Below are 19,512 nucleotides of genomic sequence, written 5' to 3' on the forward strand. Positions count from 1 at the left end.
TGGTTTTCCTATGCAGAGGACCCTGCGGCCTTCCGGCCTTCCGTAGTGTTTGTGTCCCTGGGTACTTGAGATTAGGGAGTGGTGATGACTCTTAACGAGCATGCTGCCTTCAAGCATCTGTTTAACAAAGCACATCTTGCACCACCCTTAATCCATTTAACCCTGAGTGGACACAGCACACGTTTCAGAGAGCACAGAGTTGGGGGTAAGGTCACCGATCAACAGGATCCCAAGGCAGAAGAATTTTTCCTAGTACAGAACAAAATGAAAAGTCTCCCGTGTCTACCTCCCTCTACACAGACATGGCAACCATCCGATCTCTCAATCCCTTCCCCGCCTTTCCCCCGCTTCTATTCCACAAAACTGCCATTGTCATCATGGCCCATTCCCAATGAGCTGCCGGGTACACCTCCCAGACGGGGCGGTGGCCTGGCAGAGGGGCTCCTCACTTCCCAGTAGGGGCGGCCGGGCAGAGGCGCCCCTCATCTCCCGGACCGGGCGGCTGGCCGGGCGGGGGGCTGACCCCCCCACCTCCCTCCCAGACGGGGCAGCTGGCCAGGCAGAGGGGCTCCTCACTTCCCAGTAGGGGTGGCCAGGCAGAGGCGCCCCTCACCTCCTGGACGGGGCGGCTGGCCGGGCAGGGGGCTGACCCCCCCACCTCCCTCCCGGATGGGGCGGCTAAGGCCTCAGTCTGTAGTGAACCTGTGCATTGGGCTGTGAACTTCACAAGGGTTTCTCAGCCGCCCACCCCTCACTTTCTTAGATGAGACAGGATGGCTCGAGGGGGCGGAAGTTGGATATTTCTCTTCCCCTGGCAGGTTATAGTCTAGCTGAACAGTTTCTCCTGAGGGCAGCTCTTGTTAAGGACAGAATGTTCTGGTGTGTTTCAAAATGATTCCATTTTCCATCCTCCTACTTGCAGAATGAGATTTTTCTGATATTCACTGTGAGAATGTGGTAGAACTCCTGGGGTAAAACTCACATACGTGTGGTGTCCACCATGACTGGGTCCCCCCGCTGTGGTGTCCCCCATGACTGGGTCCCCCCACCATGGTGTCCGCCACGACTGGGTCCCCCCGTGGTGTCCCCCATGACTGGGTGCCCCCGTGGTGTCCCCATGACTGGGTTCCCCCATGGTGTCCCCCATGACTGGATCCCCCCGTGGTGTCTGCCATGACTGGGTCCCCGGAGGAGTTTGGAGTTGCCCACACTGAGCCTCCAGGGATCTATCAGCTACAGTTCGGGTTTCCCCGCCCTGGAACAGGCTCCTGAGGTGGTTTCCACGGATGCATCTCTGCTCTGGCAAACCATGGCCCCGTCATTGACAGGCCAGCGCCCGCCAGCCCCTCAAGTCTTGGGTGTACCAGGTACCTACGTCTTCACCGCTGTTTTGGGTGTGGGAAGAATTGTTGATTTTCAGTCTGCTCAGCTGACTTGTTGTTAGGGTGGAGCAGCAGCTCCTGAGCTCCTCACGTGAGGTACCAGAGGCTGGAAGTCCAGTTTGGGCAATGGCAGGTGTAGACTCAGAACGTTCCATGCGCAGGGGCTCCCCCGAAAGGCGTTCTTTCCCCAGGGCTCCTCCGAGCCTGGCTAGTACGGTCTCGAACTGCAGTCTGAGGCTGGTCCTGCCCAGCCACCTACCTTCCCTCTCCTTCCACAGGTACCACAACCACACCCCCACCTGGGGTTCCCCACCTGCCCCTCCTTCATCTCCCTTCTACCCCTCGCAGGGAGCCCCCATCCCATAAATCCACTTCCTATTCTGCCTTGGCATCTTCAGGACAAGTCCCAGGTGGCCTTGGAATGAACAAGCCCCTCCCTTCTCACGCGTACTTCTCGAGAATACCTGAAGAATGTGCCAGGAATGCAACCACCTGGTCTAGAAAAGGACCGGCCGGACAGCCCTGGCTCTGCTCCTGTGCCTCCTAGGGCAGGATGTCCCGCACACTGTAGCCCTGGGAGTCACCCCTGGCTGTGGAACCCAGAGCAGAGTGCACCTTTGGGATCCCTCAGCTGTGGTGTGAAGTGGGACACACATAGACAAGGCTCCATTCGTTCTGGGCAGCTTTCCCAAGCCTCGGGGACCCGCTCACCATGGATCCTAAGCTTCTGCTGTTCCCTGCTGCCTGCCTGTGAGTAATAAAGTTGTGTGTGTGTTCTGTCTCCCTGGACTCGTGCACGTGGGTTGATGCCGGTTCATGGTATTGGGAGTTCTCTAGAGTCCTCCCCTGAGGCTGAGTCCAGGGCATGCTGGAGTCCAGGGCGTCAGTCAGGTGTCCAGGTTGAGTCCAGGGCATGCTGTCTTAGTCCAGCTGTGTTGCTGTAAAGCATCACCTGGGGCTGGCTCATTTGTAAAGAAAGAGTTTTCTCTGGCTTACGGTTCTGCAGGCTGTACAGGAAGTCTGGCACCAGGGTCTGCTTCTGGTGACAGCTTCAGGAGCTTCCACTCGTGGGGGAGGTGAAGGGGACCCATCATGCCAGGGTGGGAGAAGAGGGGGGTGGGGGCCAGGCTCTAACAACCTGAGCTCACAGGAGGTGAGAGGCAGAACTCAGCCCCACGAGAGGGGTACCAGCTGTTCGTGAGGGATCCACCTCAATGACCCAATCACCTGCCACCAGGCCCCACGTCCAACATCAGGGATCACATTTCAACATGAGGCTTGGAGGGGACCAACGTCCAAACAAATCAACAGTGAACCTGCTTCCCAGTGTCTGCTTCCTGGGGAGTGCCAACTGACACCAGCCCCAGGGTCTGAATCTCTTGGTCCTCTGGAGCTGTGGGGTGAATCAGTGCTTCTCACGGGGGAGCTTCCTGTGGCTTTTTTTTTTTTTTTTTTGAGACAGAGTCTCATTCTATTGCCCAGGCTGGAGTGCAGTGGTGTGATCTCAGCTCACTGCAACCTCCGCTTCCCAGTTCAAGCAACTCTTGTGCCTGAGCCATCGAAGTAGCTGGGATTACAGGCACCCACCACCACACCCAACCAATTGTTGTATTTTTAATAGAGACGGGATTTCACCACATTGGCCAGGATGGTCTCGAACTCCTGTCCTCAGGTGATCCATCCACCTCGGCCTCCCAAAGTGCTGGGATTACAGGTACCCACCACCACACCCAACCAGTTTTTGTATTTTTAGTAGAGACAGGATTTCACCATGTTGGCCAGGATGATCTCGAACTCTTGACCTCAGGCGATCCACCCACCTTGGCTTCCCAAAGTGCTGGGATTACAGGCACGCACTACCACACCCAACCAATTTCTGTGTTTTTAGTAGAGATGGGGTTTCACCATGTTGGCCAGGCTGGTCTCGATCTCCTGACCTCAGGTGATCCGCCCGCCTCAGCCTCCCAAAGTGCTGGGATTACAGGCGCGCACCACCACACCCAACCAATTTCTGTATTTTTAGTAGAGATGGGGTTTCACCATGTTGGCCAGGCTGGCCTGTGGCCTTTTTGGTGGGCCTCCCCTGGCCTTTTAAATCAGGCAGCCATAGCTCTCATCTGCTGGTAATCCTCTTCTGTTCAACTGTTTCTTTATAATTTCATTCCTTTCTACCAGTTCAGTGATTGTTTCTCCAGAGAGTTGCCATTTTTTTTTTTTTTTTTTTTTTTTGGGACGGAGTCTCGCTCTGTTGCCCAGGCTGGAGTGCAGTGGCACGATCCCGGCTCACTGCAAGCTCCGCCTCCTGGGTTCACACCATTCTCCTGCCCCAGCCTCCCGAGCAGCCAGGACTACAGGCACCTGCCACCACACCCGGCTAATTTTTTCTATTTTTTAGTAGAGACGGGGTTTCACTGTGTTAACCAGGATGGTCTCAATCTCCGAACCTCATGATCCGCCCGCCTCGGCCTCCCAAAGCGCTTGGATTACAGGCATGAGCCACCGCACCCAGCCCAGAGAGTTGCCATTCTAACATTCATACCCATGGCAGCAGGATTCTCTCCCTACGCTGGTGTGACCCACATGCAGGGCACGCACACATGTGAGGGGCGCCCGCTGCGAGGAGGTGGTGCCTGCGCCCCCTCCAGGCTGCACCTCAACCTGTCCCACCCTAAAGTGAGACGGACTGGATCCCCCACCGGCCAGGGCTGCTTCGCATCACACCGGTTCCCCCTGCTCTCTGTGCCATCGTCCTCTCCATGTGGCTTCCCAAACCACGGACACCTGGCATCTCCATCAGCCTTGGCCCTGGGTACAGTGAGTGTTTTCCATGCATTTGTGGGATTTTTAAAATAAACTTCTGTTGCCCTCGTTAGATTATAGGCCTTGTGAGAACAGGGACCAAGTCTTTTATGGATGAGGGGCGGGTGTCCGGAGTTTCAACATGGCACTTCCAGGGCTACAAGGAGGTAAATGGATGAAGAGCTCCTGTTGAGTGGAGACAGAGGAGCCCTGAGGCCTCTTTATGAAAAAGCAAAAATAAGCACCATGGAGCAGGTGGTCGTGCCACTGGTGGGAGTGGGATCATCCTGCTAGGCACCAACCACCCCCAACCAACAGAGGAACACAGGCTCTGCCTCCTGCTCCGCATCTCCTCATTACACACAGAAATGTCCTCGGCTCGAGGACAAAAGCCCATCTGTATTCAGATCTGAGCAGGAGTGGGTGCCGCCCTCACATCTGGAGGGAGCCTGAGACTACCCGACAGGAGCCACAGGTACCACACGGTGAAGACCCCCTTCCAGACACACCCCTGCCCAGCTCCTGTGGACCCTCCCCCAACCTTTGCCAGGGGGGACCGTGGTCCTCTGTGGCGTGTCGTCTGCACCCGTCTTCATCGGGGGCACTAGCACCTGCCACACACTCAACAGCATCACTTCCCACTGGAAAAACAACGCCACAAGATTCTTCTTGGCGAGAACAAACCAGAAAATGGGACCTGAAGAAGCCGAGAGCCTCGCCTGTGGTCAGACAGCAGCTGAGCATGGGCAGAGGACAGAGCCCAGGCCGAGGGCCGCGGCCGCCCCCACCCACAAAGACCCCTGTCCTGTCCTGGGTGGAATTCCCACACCAGCTCAGGAGGAGCCCCACCTCCTCACCCTTCCTTGTCCTCATTCCAGGGAAATGGTCTGGAAGAGCACCAGCTCCCCACGGAGCTGACTGTTTCTCTGCTTGCCAATTTCATGAGATTTCTGATTCTGAGCTCGAATCTTCTCTCCACTTTCACCTCTTGCCATTCCTCATGACCGGTCCATTTCAACGTCAGGGCCAATTGTTCCTTGTACAATTGCATCTTTTCCACAGTTTAGTACAAGAAACTAGGATTCTCTTCATGTAAAAGCTATTTGATGACAAACACCTTGTTCTAAGTGACTGCCAGGAAGTGCTTGCTAATTTTAAATTCTACATTATGATGAGGCAAAGTTAGTAGGAGCCAAGGGACAGAGCACTCCCATATCTCCTCAGACACTCGCCAGGTGCATCTGTGGAGAAGCCGCCCAGTGAATCCTTGCATCTCACAGGTGCTTCTCACAGGTGCGTCTCACAGGTGCACCTCACAGGTGCATCTCACAGCTGTGTCTCACAGGTGTGCCTCATAGGTGCGTCTCACATGTGTGTCTCACGTGTGTCTCACAGGTGCGTCTCACATGTGTGTCTCACAGGTGCATCTCACAGGTGCATGTCACAGGTGTGTCTCACAGGTGCATGTCACAGGTGCGTCTCACATGTGTGTCTCACAGGTGCATCTCACGTGTGTCTCACAGGTGCGTCTCACAGGTGCATGTCACAGGTGTGTCTCACAGGTGCGTCTCACATGTGTGTCTCACAGATGCATCTCACGTGTGTCTCACAGGTGCATCTCACAGGTGTGTCTCACAGGTGCATGTCACAGGTGAGCCTCACAGGTGCGTCTCACAGGTGCATCTCACAGGTGCATGTCACAGGTGCATCTCACAGGTGAGCCTCACAGGTGCATCTCACAGCTGTGTCTCACAGGTGTGTCTCACAGGTGCATGTCACAGGTGCGTCTCACAGCTGTGTCTCACAGGTGCGTCTCACAGCTGTGTCTCACAGCTGCATCTCACAGGTGAGCCTCACAGGTGCATCTCACAGGTGTATCTCACAGGTGTGTCTCACAGGTGTGCCTCACAGGTGTGTCTTTTTGACTGTGTCAAGTCCAACCCAATCAGGGTCCCCCAGCATCATCAGTAGGTATGTAGGGAAGTGAGATGGGGAAAAGATAGAACCAATAGTGTGCCATGGAGCAGTTACCTCTGGGCCCCTGCAGGTAAGGGAGCTGCGGTGTTCACACACAACTCCCATGGTCATGGCTCAGGGTTCCCCAGAGGCTGTGGACTCCTTGCCGCCCTGAACCTACTCACCTACAATCACGACGGGCTCCTGGGGCAGGACAAAGCCACAGGTGAGGAACGCTGTGCTGCGGGCGGAAGCTGCTGTCACAGTCGTGTTAGGGTGAGTGGGCTATGGCTGCAGACTGTGGGCTCCTCCCAGCCAACCCTCACTCCCGCTAGCGCCCCAAATCCTCAGTCCAGCACCCCTTCCCCGTCCCACCCACTCTCCACACTGAGCCCTCCCAGCCAACCCTCACTCCCGCTAGCACCACAAATCCTCAGCCCAGCACCCCTTCCCTGTCCCACCTGCTCTCCACACTGAGCCCAGCCACTCCACGCTCCCTTGGGCAGGTGGCAAGGCAGAGCCTGAGGTCAGCTGCCACCCCCAGCCCCACCCCAAGGCCCTCATGCCCCCAGCAAGGCCTCTCCAGCTCTGCGGTCCCACTCAAGATGCGCTTAGCTCATTTCACACGCAGGTGAGTGTCTCAGTTCTGCGGGCACGGAGGCCCCTGTGGGAGGGAGGTTGGCAGGCCCCTCGCTGACAGAGGGAGGGGAGCAAGGGGCAAAGTGGGGGTGTCCAGAAGGGGGTTGTGAGGAACTGGGGGACGGGAAAGAGCCCGGAGAGGAAAAAGGAGGTGGGGAGGGGCTGCGTGTGCATAGACCTCAGGGTGGGGCAACCGAGGACCTGAAGGCTGGTTTCCGGCCGCCATCCTCACATCCAGGCGCAATGTGAGCTCATCCCTGGGAGTTGGGAAATGCACCCGGCAGGCTCTGGAGGCTGTTCTGGGACTGAATGCAAAGCAGGCGACCCTCCCCCAGGCCCCAAACCCAAGCACTGCAGCGGCCCCACAACCCCTCCCCCCACCCACATCCCCACTCCCCCGTCCCCAGTGAGAATTCACTATTTTTAGGAAAAAGGGGAAGCCTCTCAGCAGATCCTTGAAAGGAAGTGACTTTGTGACTAAGTGGAGGCAGGAACATCATGGCACAAGGGCACACGTCGCACGCCCAGCTGGGCCCACTGTGGACGGCGCAGATGCTGCCCTCAGAGCAGCCTCCGAGACAGGCAGCTGCAGCGGTGCAGCCCAGGGCCCTCGCAGAAGCTTCCCTGGGGCCTGGCCTCGTGCTGAGAGAACTCTGCGCTCCTGAGGGCACCTGGCTGTCATGCACACGTGCTCACACATGAACACACACACCTACACGTGCGCACACTCACACCGTGCACACACGTATGTGCACACTCATGCACGCGTGCACACACGTCTACCAGCTGAGTGCAGTAAAAGAACCACATGAAAACCTTGCATCCTGGTTAAAAGTATGGTGACAACATGGACAGACAAACTGGAAAAGATGGGAAGAAACCTTAAGCCCAGGATCTGGCAGCACAAAGGTGCCTGGAAAGCGACAATCAGCGTTTTTATATTCAGGGAAATCAGGAACACTGCCACCCGCCCGCCAGGCTGGTGCCCATGCCAGACCCAGCCAAGGTGCTTCTGGCCACATCACCCCTGCTGGCCTGCAGGGAGCTGGCCCAGGAGCCGAGATGCCTATGGGAGCAGGCAGGGCTTGCTGAGGTGACAGCGGAGAGGAGAGGTCGGGCTTTGTTGCCAGGCAGCCCCCAACATTCAGGTCCTCTTTCCACCGAAAGCCATGTGGCCTCAGAGCGGCGTCACCCCGAAGCTTGTCCCAGCCGGGGCCTGACAGCAGGTAAAGGCTGACTAGCAACTCTGCATCCCTCAGAGTGTGGGGGAAGGTGGATGTGGTCCCACCTCCACATCCAGGGTCCCCTTGCTGGCCTCTGGGCATTTGGGTCCTGGTGTGATTACCCGGCCCCCTCTCCCTGCACAGGGGTGAACTGCATCTCCTGGAGGCAGGGCCAGTGCCCCACCACCTCCCCAGCACACCCGAGCCCAGGTCTGGGCTCCCAGGAGGGCCTGGGGCCACCTGTGGGACCAACCCAAACCCTCAGGCAGCTCCGCCAGCAGAAAGCGTCATGCTGTGTGTGGGATAACCTCCTCAGGGGATTAGTTCTCAGGGCCTGGTCTGCTAGAAGCTAAATGCCTGTGCCCAGCCACCCATGACGCCTGCAACAGGCAGGAGATCCCCCAACAGTTACTCCCAGCCTTCATTCCACAGGGTCTGGTTTTCCTGGAAGGTGGGAAGTCCCAGGGTCCGAGGAGAGGGAGCGCAGGCCCCCATTTGTAGGGGTGAGTCAGCTGACCCGCCCCCGGGGTTCCTAATCTCACTAAGAAAGACTTTGCTGATGACAGGGTTTCCTGGGAGTCCATGCGTGCCTGGAGCAGCAGCGTCTCCAGGGACAGGCAGCCACCATGAGCCTCAGTGAGGAGCAGGCCCGGAGCTTTCTGGACCAGAACCCCGATTTTGCCCACCAGTACTTTGGGAAGAAACTGAGCCCTGAGAATGTGGCCGCGGCCTGCGAGGACGAGTGCCCGCCGGACTGCGACAGCCTCCGGGAGCTCTGCCAGGTGGAGGAGAGCACGGCGCTGCTGGAGCTGGTGCAGGATATGCAGGAGAGCATCAACATGGAGCACGTGGTCTTCAAGGTCCTGCGGCGCCTCTGCACCCTCCTGCAGGCCGACCGCTGCAGCCTCTTCATGTACCGCCAGCGCAACGGCGTGGCCGAGCTGGCCACCAGGCTTTTCAGCGTGCAGCCGGACAGCGTCCTGGAGGACTGCCTGGTGCCCCCCGACTCCGAGATCGTCTTCCCACTGGACATCGGGGTCGTGGGCCACGTGGCTCAGACCAAAAAGATGGTGAACGTCGAGGACGTGGCCGAGGTGGGTCTGTGCGGAGCCTCAGGGAGGCGGCTGTGTGCATCTCTTGCACCTGTCCAGGTGTCTAAGCATCAGCTCGGATCCTCAGGCCTCCAGGGAGGCCTCTTGTCAGGGCACAGGCTTGTTCTGTGCTGAGGAGCAAGTACCTAGAGCCCCCTCCCTGCACTGTGCCCTGGCCGCCTGCCTCTCCGACTCGGCTTCTGGCTCAAGCTGACATCGCGTGGCCACTGAGTTGGTTAGACCTGAGTCTAGGAGCCTCAGCTGAAGCAGACTCAGGCTCAAACCGGGGTGCCCCTGATTCTGCATCCACGTCCCATGGTGGGGACCGTGTAGTCCCTGTGAGGACCCCTGGCTTCCAGGAAGACTGACCAGATGGGGGCTTCAGGGCTCTCTGGGCTGGGAGGGAGGCCCTGCCTTGGGATTTGGGAAGAAGAGGTCACAGTCGAAGGTGGTGCAGACGCCCACAGGGAGGGAGAGCCAGGGGAACCCCAAACTTCCACTGTGGCAGAAGCAGCTTTATCCCATGGGAGCCCACGCCAGCCGCCAGGGGAGAACAAACCTGGTAGCCACTGAGCACAGGGGTCCAGGGTGGGACTGGGGAGGGACAAGAGACAGAATCGAGACAGGCTCACTGGAGTCACTGAAGGAGGGAAGGGCAGGGCCTGTCCATGCAAAGCCTGGGCTAGGGCAGACGCTTCCCGAGGACAGAGGCGGTCCTGGCGGGACTGGAGAACAAGCAGGGTGTGAGGTGCCTGCCAGACTGGGTGAGGGCAGCGGCCAGCAGAGACCTGGAAAGGCCCTGAGGAGCTGCCCGGCAAGGGGGCTCTGAGGAAGAAGGGGAGGGGGGAAGCCCCTTCTCCCTGTCCTGCACCTGTCCCAGCTTCCTCTCCCCTTTTCTGTCCCCACAGCTAAGGAGGCTGCAAGAGGCCCAGGCAGCGTCCGCTCTTGCTGGATGAGCCTTGGGAATTACCCACCAGGCCGCCAGCCCAGGGGCAGGTGTGGTCCCTCTTTCCCAGGCAGCTGGGGAGTGGCAATCCTGGTTTTTTTTCGTTTGTGGTTTTTTTGTTTGTTTGTTTGTTTTTGTTTTTTTTTGAGACAGAGTCTTGCTCTGTCACCAGGCTGGAGTACAGTGGCATGATGTCAGCTCACTGCAACCTCCATCTCCCACGTTCAAGCGATTCTCCTGCCTTGGCCTCCTGAGTAGCTAGGACTAGAGGTGCCCGCCACCACACCTGGCTAATTTTTGTATTTTTAATAGAGACAGAGTTTCGTCATGTTGGTCAGGCTGTTCTCGAACTCCTGACCTCAGGTGATCCACCTGCCTCAGACTTCCAAAGTGCTGGGATAACAGGTGTGAGCCACCGCACCAGGCCGGAAGTGGCAATCCTCTTATCCCAATGGCAGTAAGCAAGCAGCAAGGCAGTGACCTAGATTCAGTAATCCCTGGGTTACCTTCATCTCCACCTCCCTCCTAAGAAGTGGGGCACCCACAAATCAATCGTGCATCAGGAGCATGAGTTACCAGGAAGCCAGGAAACTTCACAGCAGTGGGGCCTGGGGTGGACACCAGCTGCTCCTCCCTCCCCCCGTTCCCTCCTCCCTCCTCCCCTCACTCTCCTGCCACCCTCCTCCCTCCTTTTCTGCCATCCTCCCTCTCTCCCTTCCTTCCTCCTGCACACAATCCCCAAGACAACTTCTCATCCCCACCCTGTCCCAAATCTGGGCTGTGTCTTTCTTGCCCCCAGGAGTTTGTCCCCCGCTGCCACCACCCCTTCACCCCTTTGTCCCCACCCGGCTGATGGTCTCTCTTCCCTGCTCTGCGGGTCCCCCTCAAACTGCTGGGCTGTCCTAGGTCCGTCCCTCGGCCTGGCCTGTTCCCCAGGGCTGTTCCAGGTCCTGCCACCCCCACCCCCAGTGCCATGGCCGCACCTGCCCCAGGACTGACCTCCAAGGCCTCTCCCCTGCCCAGTGTAGCTGTTGCCATTCCAAGGGACTGGGCATGGTGTCTGTCCCTCCATTCTGTGGAGTCTTAGTTATCTCAGACTAAGGGAACAGAAACTTGAGTCTGAATTGCCACCAAAAAAAGCAAATCTTGATGAAGTGCAAATCCTCATGAAGTGCAAATCCTCATGAAGTGCAAATCCTCATGAAGTGCATCTCAGCACCCTAAGCACTGCCAAGTGGCTTCTGGGTTCATGTCTCAGTTTACAGAAGGGGGGACTGAGGCAGAGCACACCTCAGTCTGGCCCACTGCACCCTCTTTGGAGGGCGTGAGCCGCACCGGCCATTTCAGGAGAGCAGCTCGTGGCTGTGGTGGAAGAGTCCCTCAGACGGGGCGTGGGTGGCCAGCACGCAACACCCGGGCCACCCGGAGTCTCACCCTCCTGCCCGGGCCACCCGGAGTCTCGCTCTCCTGAGCCTTGTCTCCCTGTTTACACTGGGGAACTAATGTCTGCCTCTCAAGGGCGCTGCAGCGGCTAAACCAGCCTGCTGCTGAGCACAGGCGGGCCCTGAGTCTGCAGGGCAGGCAGGCCCCGGGTAACCAGCTCCTCCCTGAGCTGCAAGCGTCCATCCTCCTGGAGCTGAGGGTGCCAGCCCAGGGTGAAGGCTGCAGTAGCCTGGCCTGTGGGCCCTCTTGTCCCCAGGGGTCTGTCCCAGGAGCCACCATGGAGGGAGGGGCTGCCCAGGGCTCACACTCTCGGGCCTACAGGGAGCCCAGGCGGTGCCAGGCCACGTGGGACCAGCTTCTGGGAGGTGCAGGGCTTCAGCTGATGGCTCCAAGTCCCTGTCTGCTCCCAGAACCCCACGACTACACATGTTGTGTGTCACGGCAGCCCCTCGGGGAGACACAGCGAATCCCAGGGCCTGCACAATGGGGGCCCTGCCGGGACTCAGGACTGAGCACAACCTTCCTGGAGCCTGGCCCAGGCCTGGGCATGGATTGTGAACCCTAAAACCTTGGGCTCAGGAACCACAGGTCCCAGAAGGTGGACACCAGGCCCCCCTCTATCCCTCCCAACATGTCAGAAGCCAATGGGCCAGCCGGGTGAGAGGCCCTGCCCAGCCACCCAGTGTTCATGGCCCCTAGACAAGCCTCTTGGCAGGAAGGAAGCACAGGTCGGGTGCAGAGAGGGAGGAGCGAGTGGGCCTGTGAGGTGACATGGCCTTTCCCATCCCCCGCTGTGCACCCCGGGCAGGGACGCCGCCCACACCTGATGAGGGGGAAGCCACCAGCCCCGCCATCACCCCTTTGTGGCTCCTCAGACCTGCAAGAGTTCACAGCGAGGGCAGCTGGGATGGATGATCCTGGTGGGCTGGTGGGGTTCGGCCACGGCCACCAAGTGGCGGGGCAGGACTCAAACCCCGGCTCTGACTGTGCAGCGGTTTCTGAGCCCAGCCCCAGCCGAACAGCCACGGACCCCGCAGTGCTGTGCATGCAGCCTCAGCCTCCACCACCTTCCAGCTCCTCTCCCTGGGACCGTCACGGGAACCCATCCCAAAGGCCTGTCCCGGGACCCTGGTGGGTCCCCTGACCCCTGCCCCAAAACACCTCATCACAGGGTCCTGCACGTCGCCAGCAGTCAAGACCCTTGGACTCAGTCCTGTGGTGGTCTCTACAAGGCTGGACAGAGCAGGGGTGTTGAGAACACGGGCTGGGTGGGAATCTGGAGATAGAGGGAGGAGGGCGGCAGGACCGGCCGTCAGCCATGCTGAGCACAGACGGCAGAGGAGGTGTGGGGCTCGGGCAGTTGGGGGTGCTTTGGAGAAGCCACAGTGGGTGTGAAGGCCCCAGAGCGAGGCCCAGCTGCTTGGCTATGTGAGCACACACAGCCCCCTGGCCTGCTAGAGGCAGAGCAAATGCAGGGGGTTCCCAGGAGCCTGAGAGTCCACAGCTGCCGCCTGCTCCCAGACAAGGCTCCTGGCATGTCTGACCAGGAGCCTCTGGGGAAGTAGGGAAGCCCGAACTGGACAGTGGAGAGGAAGAGACCAGCAGGCAAGGACCCCCCGGCCAGGCATCACTACAGGGGACACAGAACCCAGAGGGCACCAGAGAGGAGAGATGGGGGGCCAGCAGGGGCCACGTGTTAATCTTCACCGACAGACACACGATGGTGTGGCTGCGTTTCACAATGGGTGGGGCAGCTGGCAGTCGGACAGGGAGGCCGAGGGATCCATCCCTGTGGCCGAGGGGAGTTTGCAGGGCTGTCATCTCAGGAAGTGAAGGCTGGGCTGGGGTCGGGCTGCTGGGCCACAAGGGGCAGCGGGAGGGAGCCGCTGAGGCTGGAAGCTGCACCAGCCAAGCTGGGACCAGGGTGGCTGTGGCCCGGCTGGTACCGAGTGCCCATCCATGCATGGGCAGCAGAGTGACCAGACGCTGGGGAAAGGAGAGCAGGTGTCAGTGAGAGAGTGGCCGGATGTTTCCACGTGGGACTCTTTGCAGTCTTGATGGCAGATTTACAAAAAAGTAAACATTCCCTGTGGTGTTAGGGAAGCTGAGGAGGGCAGAGGGCAGAGTGCAAGCCAGGGTTTGGAGCAGATGTTCCTGGGGAGCCCCTGGGCTGGGCCAGCTGCTCGCAGAAGCCTGACAAGGTACAGGGAAGGAGGAACGAGGGGCAACCTCACTCAAAACCAGCTGCTCAGAGGAGCATAGCTTCTGGCAGAACCTCCGCGGTGGCCAAGCCCCAATTCTGGCTGCCTGCTCTGGACCTCTAAGGAGCTGTTCCTCTCACTCCTAAGGGTGTGGGGGCTGGTGAGACACAAAGAGGCTGCAGTCACAAAGCCTCAGCGTGAAGGTCTCAGTGCTGGGACCAAGGGTGTATCTGGCACAGGCCTGGAAGGACCAGGGAGTGAATGGGGCCAGTGGTGAAGGAGAGAGGCTGTCGGCATAAGGATGGTAACGGCAGCCCACCTCAGCTGGGACAGCTGAAATGGAGCCAGGTGCCTGCTGAGACCAGTGACGCAGCCAGGAAGGCAGAGGACCCAGGAGCAGCTGTGAAGGAGAAAAGACGGCAGACGAACGGGCTGAGAGAGCATTTTACAGAGTCCTGAGTGCACTTAAATCCCAGGATGGGGAGAGACTATGAAGAAGAGAAGGTGACAAATAGCGTGAGGTTCTTGGGTGGAGGGTAGGCCACAAGAGAGAGGCAGGAAGGCTCTGTGGCTGTTCCCATACTTTCTTTGTGAAACAAGAGCTGTGAAAACGTGTGGGGCAGAGAGAAGTGACAGAGTCAGGTCTGAGATCCAGGAAGAAACTGGTAGAGACAAAGCTGGCAAGAGAAGTGAGGCTGAACATTCATCAACCATAGCCTGTGTGACTATGGGGCACCATCTGAGGGTCACGTTGTGTGGATCTGTGTGGCTCCATCTAAGAGTCACATTGTGAGGATCCTGTGGCACTGTCTGAGGGTTACATTGTGTGGATCCCTGTGGCGCTGTCTGAAGGTCATGTTATGTGGATCTGTGTGACACCGTCTGAGGGTTACATTGTGTGGATCCTTGTGGCACTGTCTGAGGGTTATGTTGCGTGGATCTGTGTGGCACCATCTGAGGGTCACATTGTATGGATTTGTGTTTGGGACCATCTAAGGGTCATGAGGATCACGTTGCGTGGGTCCATGTGGCTCCATCTGAGGGTCACGTTGTGGGGATTTGTGTGTGGGACCATCAAAGGGTCATGAGGGTCACGTTGTGTGGGTCCATGTGGCACCATCTGAGGGTCACGTTGTGTGGATCTGTGTGACACCATCTGCTATCTCAGGGTCACATTGCATGGATTCATGTGGCACCATCTGAGGGTCATGTTGTGTGGATCTGCGTGGCACCATCTGCTATCTCAGGGTCACATTGCATGGATTCATGTGGCACCGTCTGAGGGTCATGTTGTGCTCTTTCCAGAATCACTGGTATATGTCCAGGTGTCATGCTGTGATCTGTGTGGCACCATCTGAGTGTCACGTTATGTGAATCCATGTGATATCAGCTGAGAGTCATGCTGTGTGGATCCGTGTGGCACTGTCTGGGGATCACGTTGTGTGGATTTGTGTGTGGCACCATCTAAGGGTCATCTTGTGTGATGCCATCTGAGGATCACATGTGGATCCATGAGGCACCGTCTGAGGGTCATGTTGTGTGGATCCATGTGGTGCCGTCTGAGGGTTATGAGGGTCACATTGTGGGGATCTGTGTGGTGCCATCTCAGGGTCACGTTGTGTGGATCTGCGTGGCAGCATCTCTGGATCACGTTTTGTGGATCCATGTGGTACCATCTCTGGATCATGTTGTGTGGATCTGCATGGTGCCGTCTGGGGGTCACATGGTGGGGATCTGTGTGGTGCTGTCTCAGGGTCACGTTGTGTGGATCCGTGTGGCACCATCTCTGGATCACCTGTGGATCTGCGTGGTGCTGTCTGGGGGTCACATTGTGGGGATCTGTGTGGTGCTGTCTCAGGGTCACGTTGTGTGGATCCGTGTGGCACCATCTCTGGATCACGTTGTGTGGATCCATGTGGCACCATCTCTGGATCACGTTGTGTGGATCTGCATGGTGCCGAGGGTCACATTGTGTGGATCTGCATGGTGCCGAGGGTCACATTGTGTGGATCTGTGTGGTGCTGTCTGAGGGTCACGTTGTGCTCTTTCCATAATCACTGGTATATGTCCAGGTGTCATGCTGTGAAGATCAGCAACCAGGGAAGGACCCCAGGTGAGGGTGTCAGTGAGGTTGGCAAGGGATGGGTGAAAGGATGGGCTCCAGGTAGAAAGGGAGGGAAACAGTAACAGAGACTCTGAATTCAGCAGGGAGCACACATGGTGGCCACTGTAGCACTGACGGCTGGTGGAGAAGACACTGTCCAAACCGCCACAGGCACAACAGGCACCACGACAAGCAGGCAGGAGTGTGCTGTGCTTGGCCTCAGGGGACACAGGTGCAGAAATGAGCCCTCGGGGGACGCAGGTGCAGAGATGAGCCCTCAGGGGTTGCAGGTGGTGAGATGAGCCCTCCCTCAGGGCCCATCCCTGTTTCAGATCCAATAAAGGGATGCTGGCTCCACTGCCCACGCTGCCACCCCTGCCAGGGCTCACTCACCCGTCTTCCTACTCCACCATATTTTAAATGCTGGTTTTCCTTCAATGCCAGCCCACATGGCTATGGGCAGCAGCTGTATCTCCAAGAATCAGGAAATGAGGAGCAGGAAGGGTGGGTGCCATTTAGGAGCACGCTAGCACCTCGGCCAGCCCCCAGCAGGCTTCCTCTGACCTCTCAACCTTGCTGCAGGGGAAGGGGGTGGAGGGGAGTTGCGAGGAGTCTGCCCTCTGCTGCTGCAGGGCCACCGTCCCTAGAAACAGCAGGAGATGTGAGGCGCATCCCAGGAGCTCCCGTTCAGCTGGCGCAGTGGCTGAGGGCAGAGCCTGTTATTTTTGCCCCATTGACTGGTGAGGAGAAGGCCACAGAACCACCCTGTGCCCGCTGCAGGTCGCACAGGTGGGAAGTCCTGACCCCAGCAGGGCTGACCCCGGAGCCGTCCATCTGGGTCACTGCCCCAGGGCACCCTGGCCTCATGTAAACAAATGTCAGAACCAGGAAGTAAGAGGAGGGTCTGGGGTCACATCCAACTCTCTGAAGGACAGAATCCCGGTTGCCGGGGGGTGTCTGGTCTCAGTAACCCTCACTGTGTCTGAGCTGAGGCAGAGCTCAGCTGACCTGTTCCTTGAGGGGCTGGAACCTAAGAGCCAAGAGAGGAGGGGCTGCTCTAAATCTGGTGGGAGTGAGGGTAGGAGTGAGGGTGGGTGGGTACCCCCTGGGAGCCAGAGGCAGGCAAAGTTCTCATCACGGTGGGCCCCAGACCCCAGGGGGCAGACCCCTGGGAGTGTGTGCCTGGGAGGCCAGAGAGGTGGAGGACAGACCCCAGGAGTGAAAGGACTCCCACCCCGGCCTGCCAGCTGCACCTGCCCTGGTTAAAGTGTCCGACAAACAAGCCCCCAATTAGAATGGGCCCATCCCACACCCTACCAATGGCTGTCTCTCAGGGAAGAGTGTAGGAGTGTCCTGCAGGGGGCTGAAGGCAGGAGAGGGTGGCGGGCACCAGGAGGCTTCAGGGACAAGGCGAGCAGGCAGGCTCAACAGGCATCCAGGAGGCCCAACGTGGCCGGAGGGCGGCAGGTGCGGGAGGTGCCAGGCAGGGCGGGGCCCCCCATGAGGCCTGTCCAAGTCTGCTGGACTGAGCACTGGGGGGCACCAGCGTCCTCCGCACAGGGGTGCATGGAGCCAGGCTGGAGCCACAGGGACAGGCCTGGCTTTCACCGCCCGGTGGCCACATCCCAGTGCCCAGCAGGGCCCCCGGGCACCTCACACCTGGAGGGCAGCAGCCCCCACAGAGCTTGACAACAACCCCAGTGGTGCGGGCTCCAGGCCCACAGAGCGACAGCCTCTTTAGCCTCTTTCCTCTCTTGCGGCAGTGCCCTCACTTCAGCTCATTTGCTGACGAGCTCACTGACTACAAGACAAAGAATATGCTGGCCACACCCATCATGAATGGCAAAGACGTCGTGGCGGTGATCATGGCAGTGAACAAGCTCAACGGCCCATTCTTCACCAGCGAAGACGAAGATGTGAGTGTGGGGGGCACCTGGGCAGCCGCGCGTCTGCCTCCCTGCCTGCCTGCCCGCCCGCCTGTTCTGTGCTGCGCATCCACCTCTTTACCTGCCTGCCCGCCTGCCCGTGTGTTCTCTGCTGCGTGTCTGCCTCCTTACCTGCCTGCCCGCGTGTTCTGTGCTGCGTGTCTGCCTCCTTACCTGCCTGCCCGCGTGTTCTGTGCTGCGTGTCTGCCTCCTTACCTGCCTGCCTGCGTGTTCTGTGCTGCGCGTCCACCTCCTTACCTGCCTCCCTGCCTGCCTGCGTGTTCTGTGCTGTGCGTCCACCTCTTTACCTGCCTGCCCTCCTGCCCGCGTGTTCTGTGCTGCGCGTCCACCTCCTTACCTGCCTGCCTGCCCGCGTGTTCTGTGCTGCGCGTCTGCTGGGCTGCTGGGCTCCACGTGCTCATCTGCACATTGCTGTGCTCCTGTGTGTCTGTGCACACCTGTGTGTGTGTGAGAGAGAGAGAGAGCTTGGGTGCCCACCCTGTGCACCTGAGCTTGTGTGTGCCAATCCATGTCTGCCTGTGGGGCACAGCTTCCTGGCGTGTCTGGGCACCCTCAGGCGAGCATGTTTCTCCTGCAAAATACCCACGGGGACACATGTCTGAAAACTGGAATTTTAATTCCGCTTGTTGCAATTCCTGTTTCAGGTGTTCTTGAAGTACCTGAATTTTGCCACGTTGTACCTGAAGATCTATCACCTGAGCTACCTCCACAACTGCGAGACGCGCCGCGGCCAGGTACCCACACGCTGAGCACAGCCCTGCCCACGTGGGCCAGGGTCCCTCCGCCCATCTCGCAGCCTGCACAGAGGGGGATGGTGGCAGGTGGTCTTGTGCAGGTGGTAGGTCCTGGGGTGGGCATTGCTCAGGGGAGAGGAGGGCCCCATGGCTTCTGTGGCTGTGCTGAGCTGCAATGGCCAGACCCATCTGCCACTGCCTGCCATCTGGCCAGAGTGGGTGTGAGGCACCTGCAGAGGGGGGAAAGGGGCACCTTTCCTAGAGGCTGCCCCCAACCTCCTTGGGAGAAGCCAGTATGAGTGACGAGTGAGCAGGGAGTAGAGGGGCTCCCTGGCAGGTCCAGCCCTGGTTGAGAGAGAGTGCAGGGGCAGGTCCGGCCCTGACTGAGAGAGGGTACGGGGGCAGGTCTGGCCCTGGCCGAGACGCTGGGGAGGGAGGCCTGAGGACCTTAAGGAGTCAGGTGTGCCGAGGTGCGTGGGAAAACACGGGGATGACCTCCAGGGCAGGTGGTCCTCCCGTCTGAGACCCTGGCTCAGGGGAGACCTGGATGGGTAGTGAGTGGGCCGGGGGAGGGAGGCCCTATGTTGGGGCTGGGAAGCCGTCCATGCAGTGGCCTGGGGGCTGAGCCACAAAGGAGAACTGTGAAGACGGCGGTCACCTCCTGCCTTCTCCGTGTCTTGTTCTGCCTGCGGATGCTGCCTGGCCCTGGTCACCTGCTGCGAGCCTGCTGAACGTGGCGAGAGGCTGAGGTCTTTATCTCAGCATCTGGAGGAAGGCTGGGTTTAGGGGCCTCCTCCTGGCCCCAGGGCTGCCTCAGGGGCAGTCTGGAAAGGCGGTCAGGGCCCCTGGGGCATCCAGCCATCCAGCCAGTGGACACCTGTGAGAAAACCCCCCGGAGGGAAGTCTCAGCCCCAATCCAAGCAGGCCTCTCACAGCCAGGGCCGTGGGAACCAGGGACCAGGGAGAGCATCTGTGTAATGTATCTGGAATTCTTTTGCATGAGAGATTTGTCTCTTCTCCTCATTCACTAATTTATTCAATCATTTAT

At 58.9% G+C, this 19,512-nt stretch overlaps 1 protein-coding gene across 16 annotated transcripts in view; it reads left to right on the forward strand.

Annotated features, from left to right (window-relative positions):
• PDE6B (phosphodiesterase 6B) overlaps positions 1 to 19,512 on the forward strand; it is a 104,509-nt gene that overhangs the window by 40,486 nt on the left and 44,511 nt on the right. For 11 of the 16 annotated variants that reach the window (XM_063808500.1, XM_063808507.1, XM_063808514.1 and 8 more), the window contains 8 exons: positions 1,265 to 1,367; positions 1,781 to 2,132; positions 3,778 to 5,474; positions 6,277 to 6,768; positions 7,204 to 8,002; positions 8,566 to 9,093; positions 17,548 to 17,700; positions 18,375 to 18,464. In XM_063808500.1, the coding sequence (XP_063664570.1) occupies positions 8,626 to 9,093; positions 17,548 to 17,700; positions 18,375 to 18,464 (711 nt within the window). In that variant the 5' untranslated portion in view covers positions 1,265 to 1,367; positions 1,781 to 2,132; positions 3,778 to 5,474; ... (1 more) ...; positions 7,204 to 8,002; positions 8,566 to 8,625. The remainder of the gene's footprint in view (positions 1 to 1,264; positions 1,368 to 1,780; positions 2,133 to 3,777; positions 5,475 to 6,276; positions 6,769 to 7,203; positions 8,003 to 8,565; positions 9,094 to 17,547; positions 17,701 to 18,374; positions 18,465 to 19,512) is intronic. The other 5 variants (XM_063808501.1, XM_063808504.1, XM_063808502.1 and 2 more) reach the window with 4 other exon arrangements.

This window comes from Pan troglodytes, chromosome 3 (assembly GCF_028858775.2).
Source record: "Pan troglodytes isolate AG18354 chromosome 3, NHGRI_mPanTro3-v2.0_pri, whole genome shotgun sequence".
Lineage (NCBI taxonomy): Eukaryota > Metazoa > Chordata > Mammalia > Primates > Hominidae > Pan > Pan troglodytes.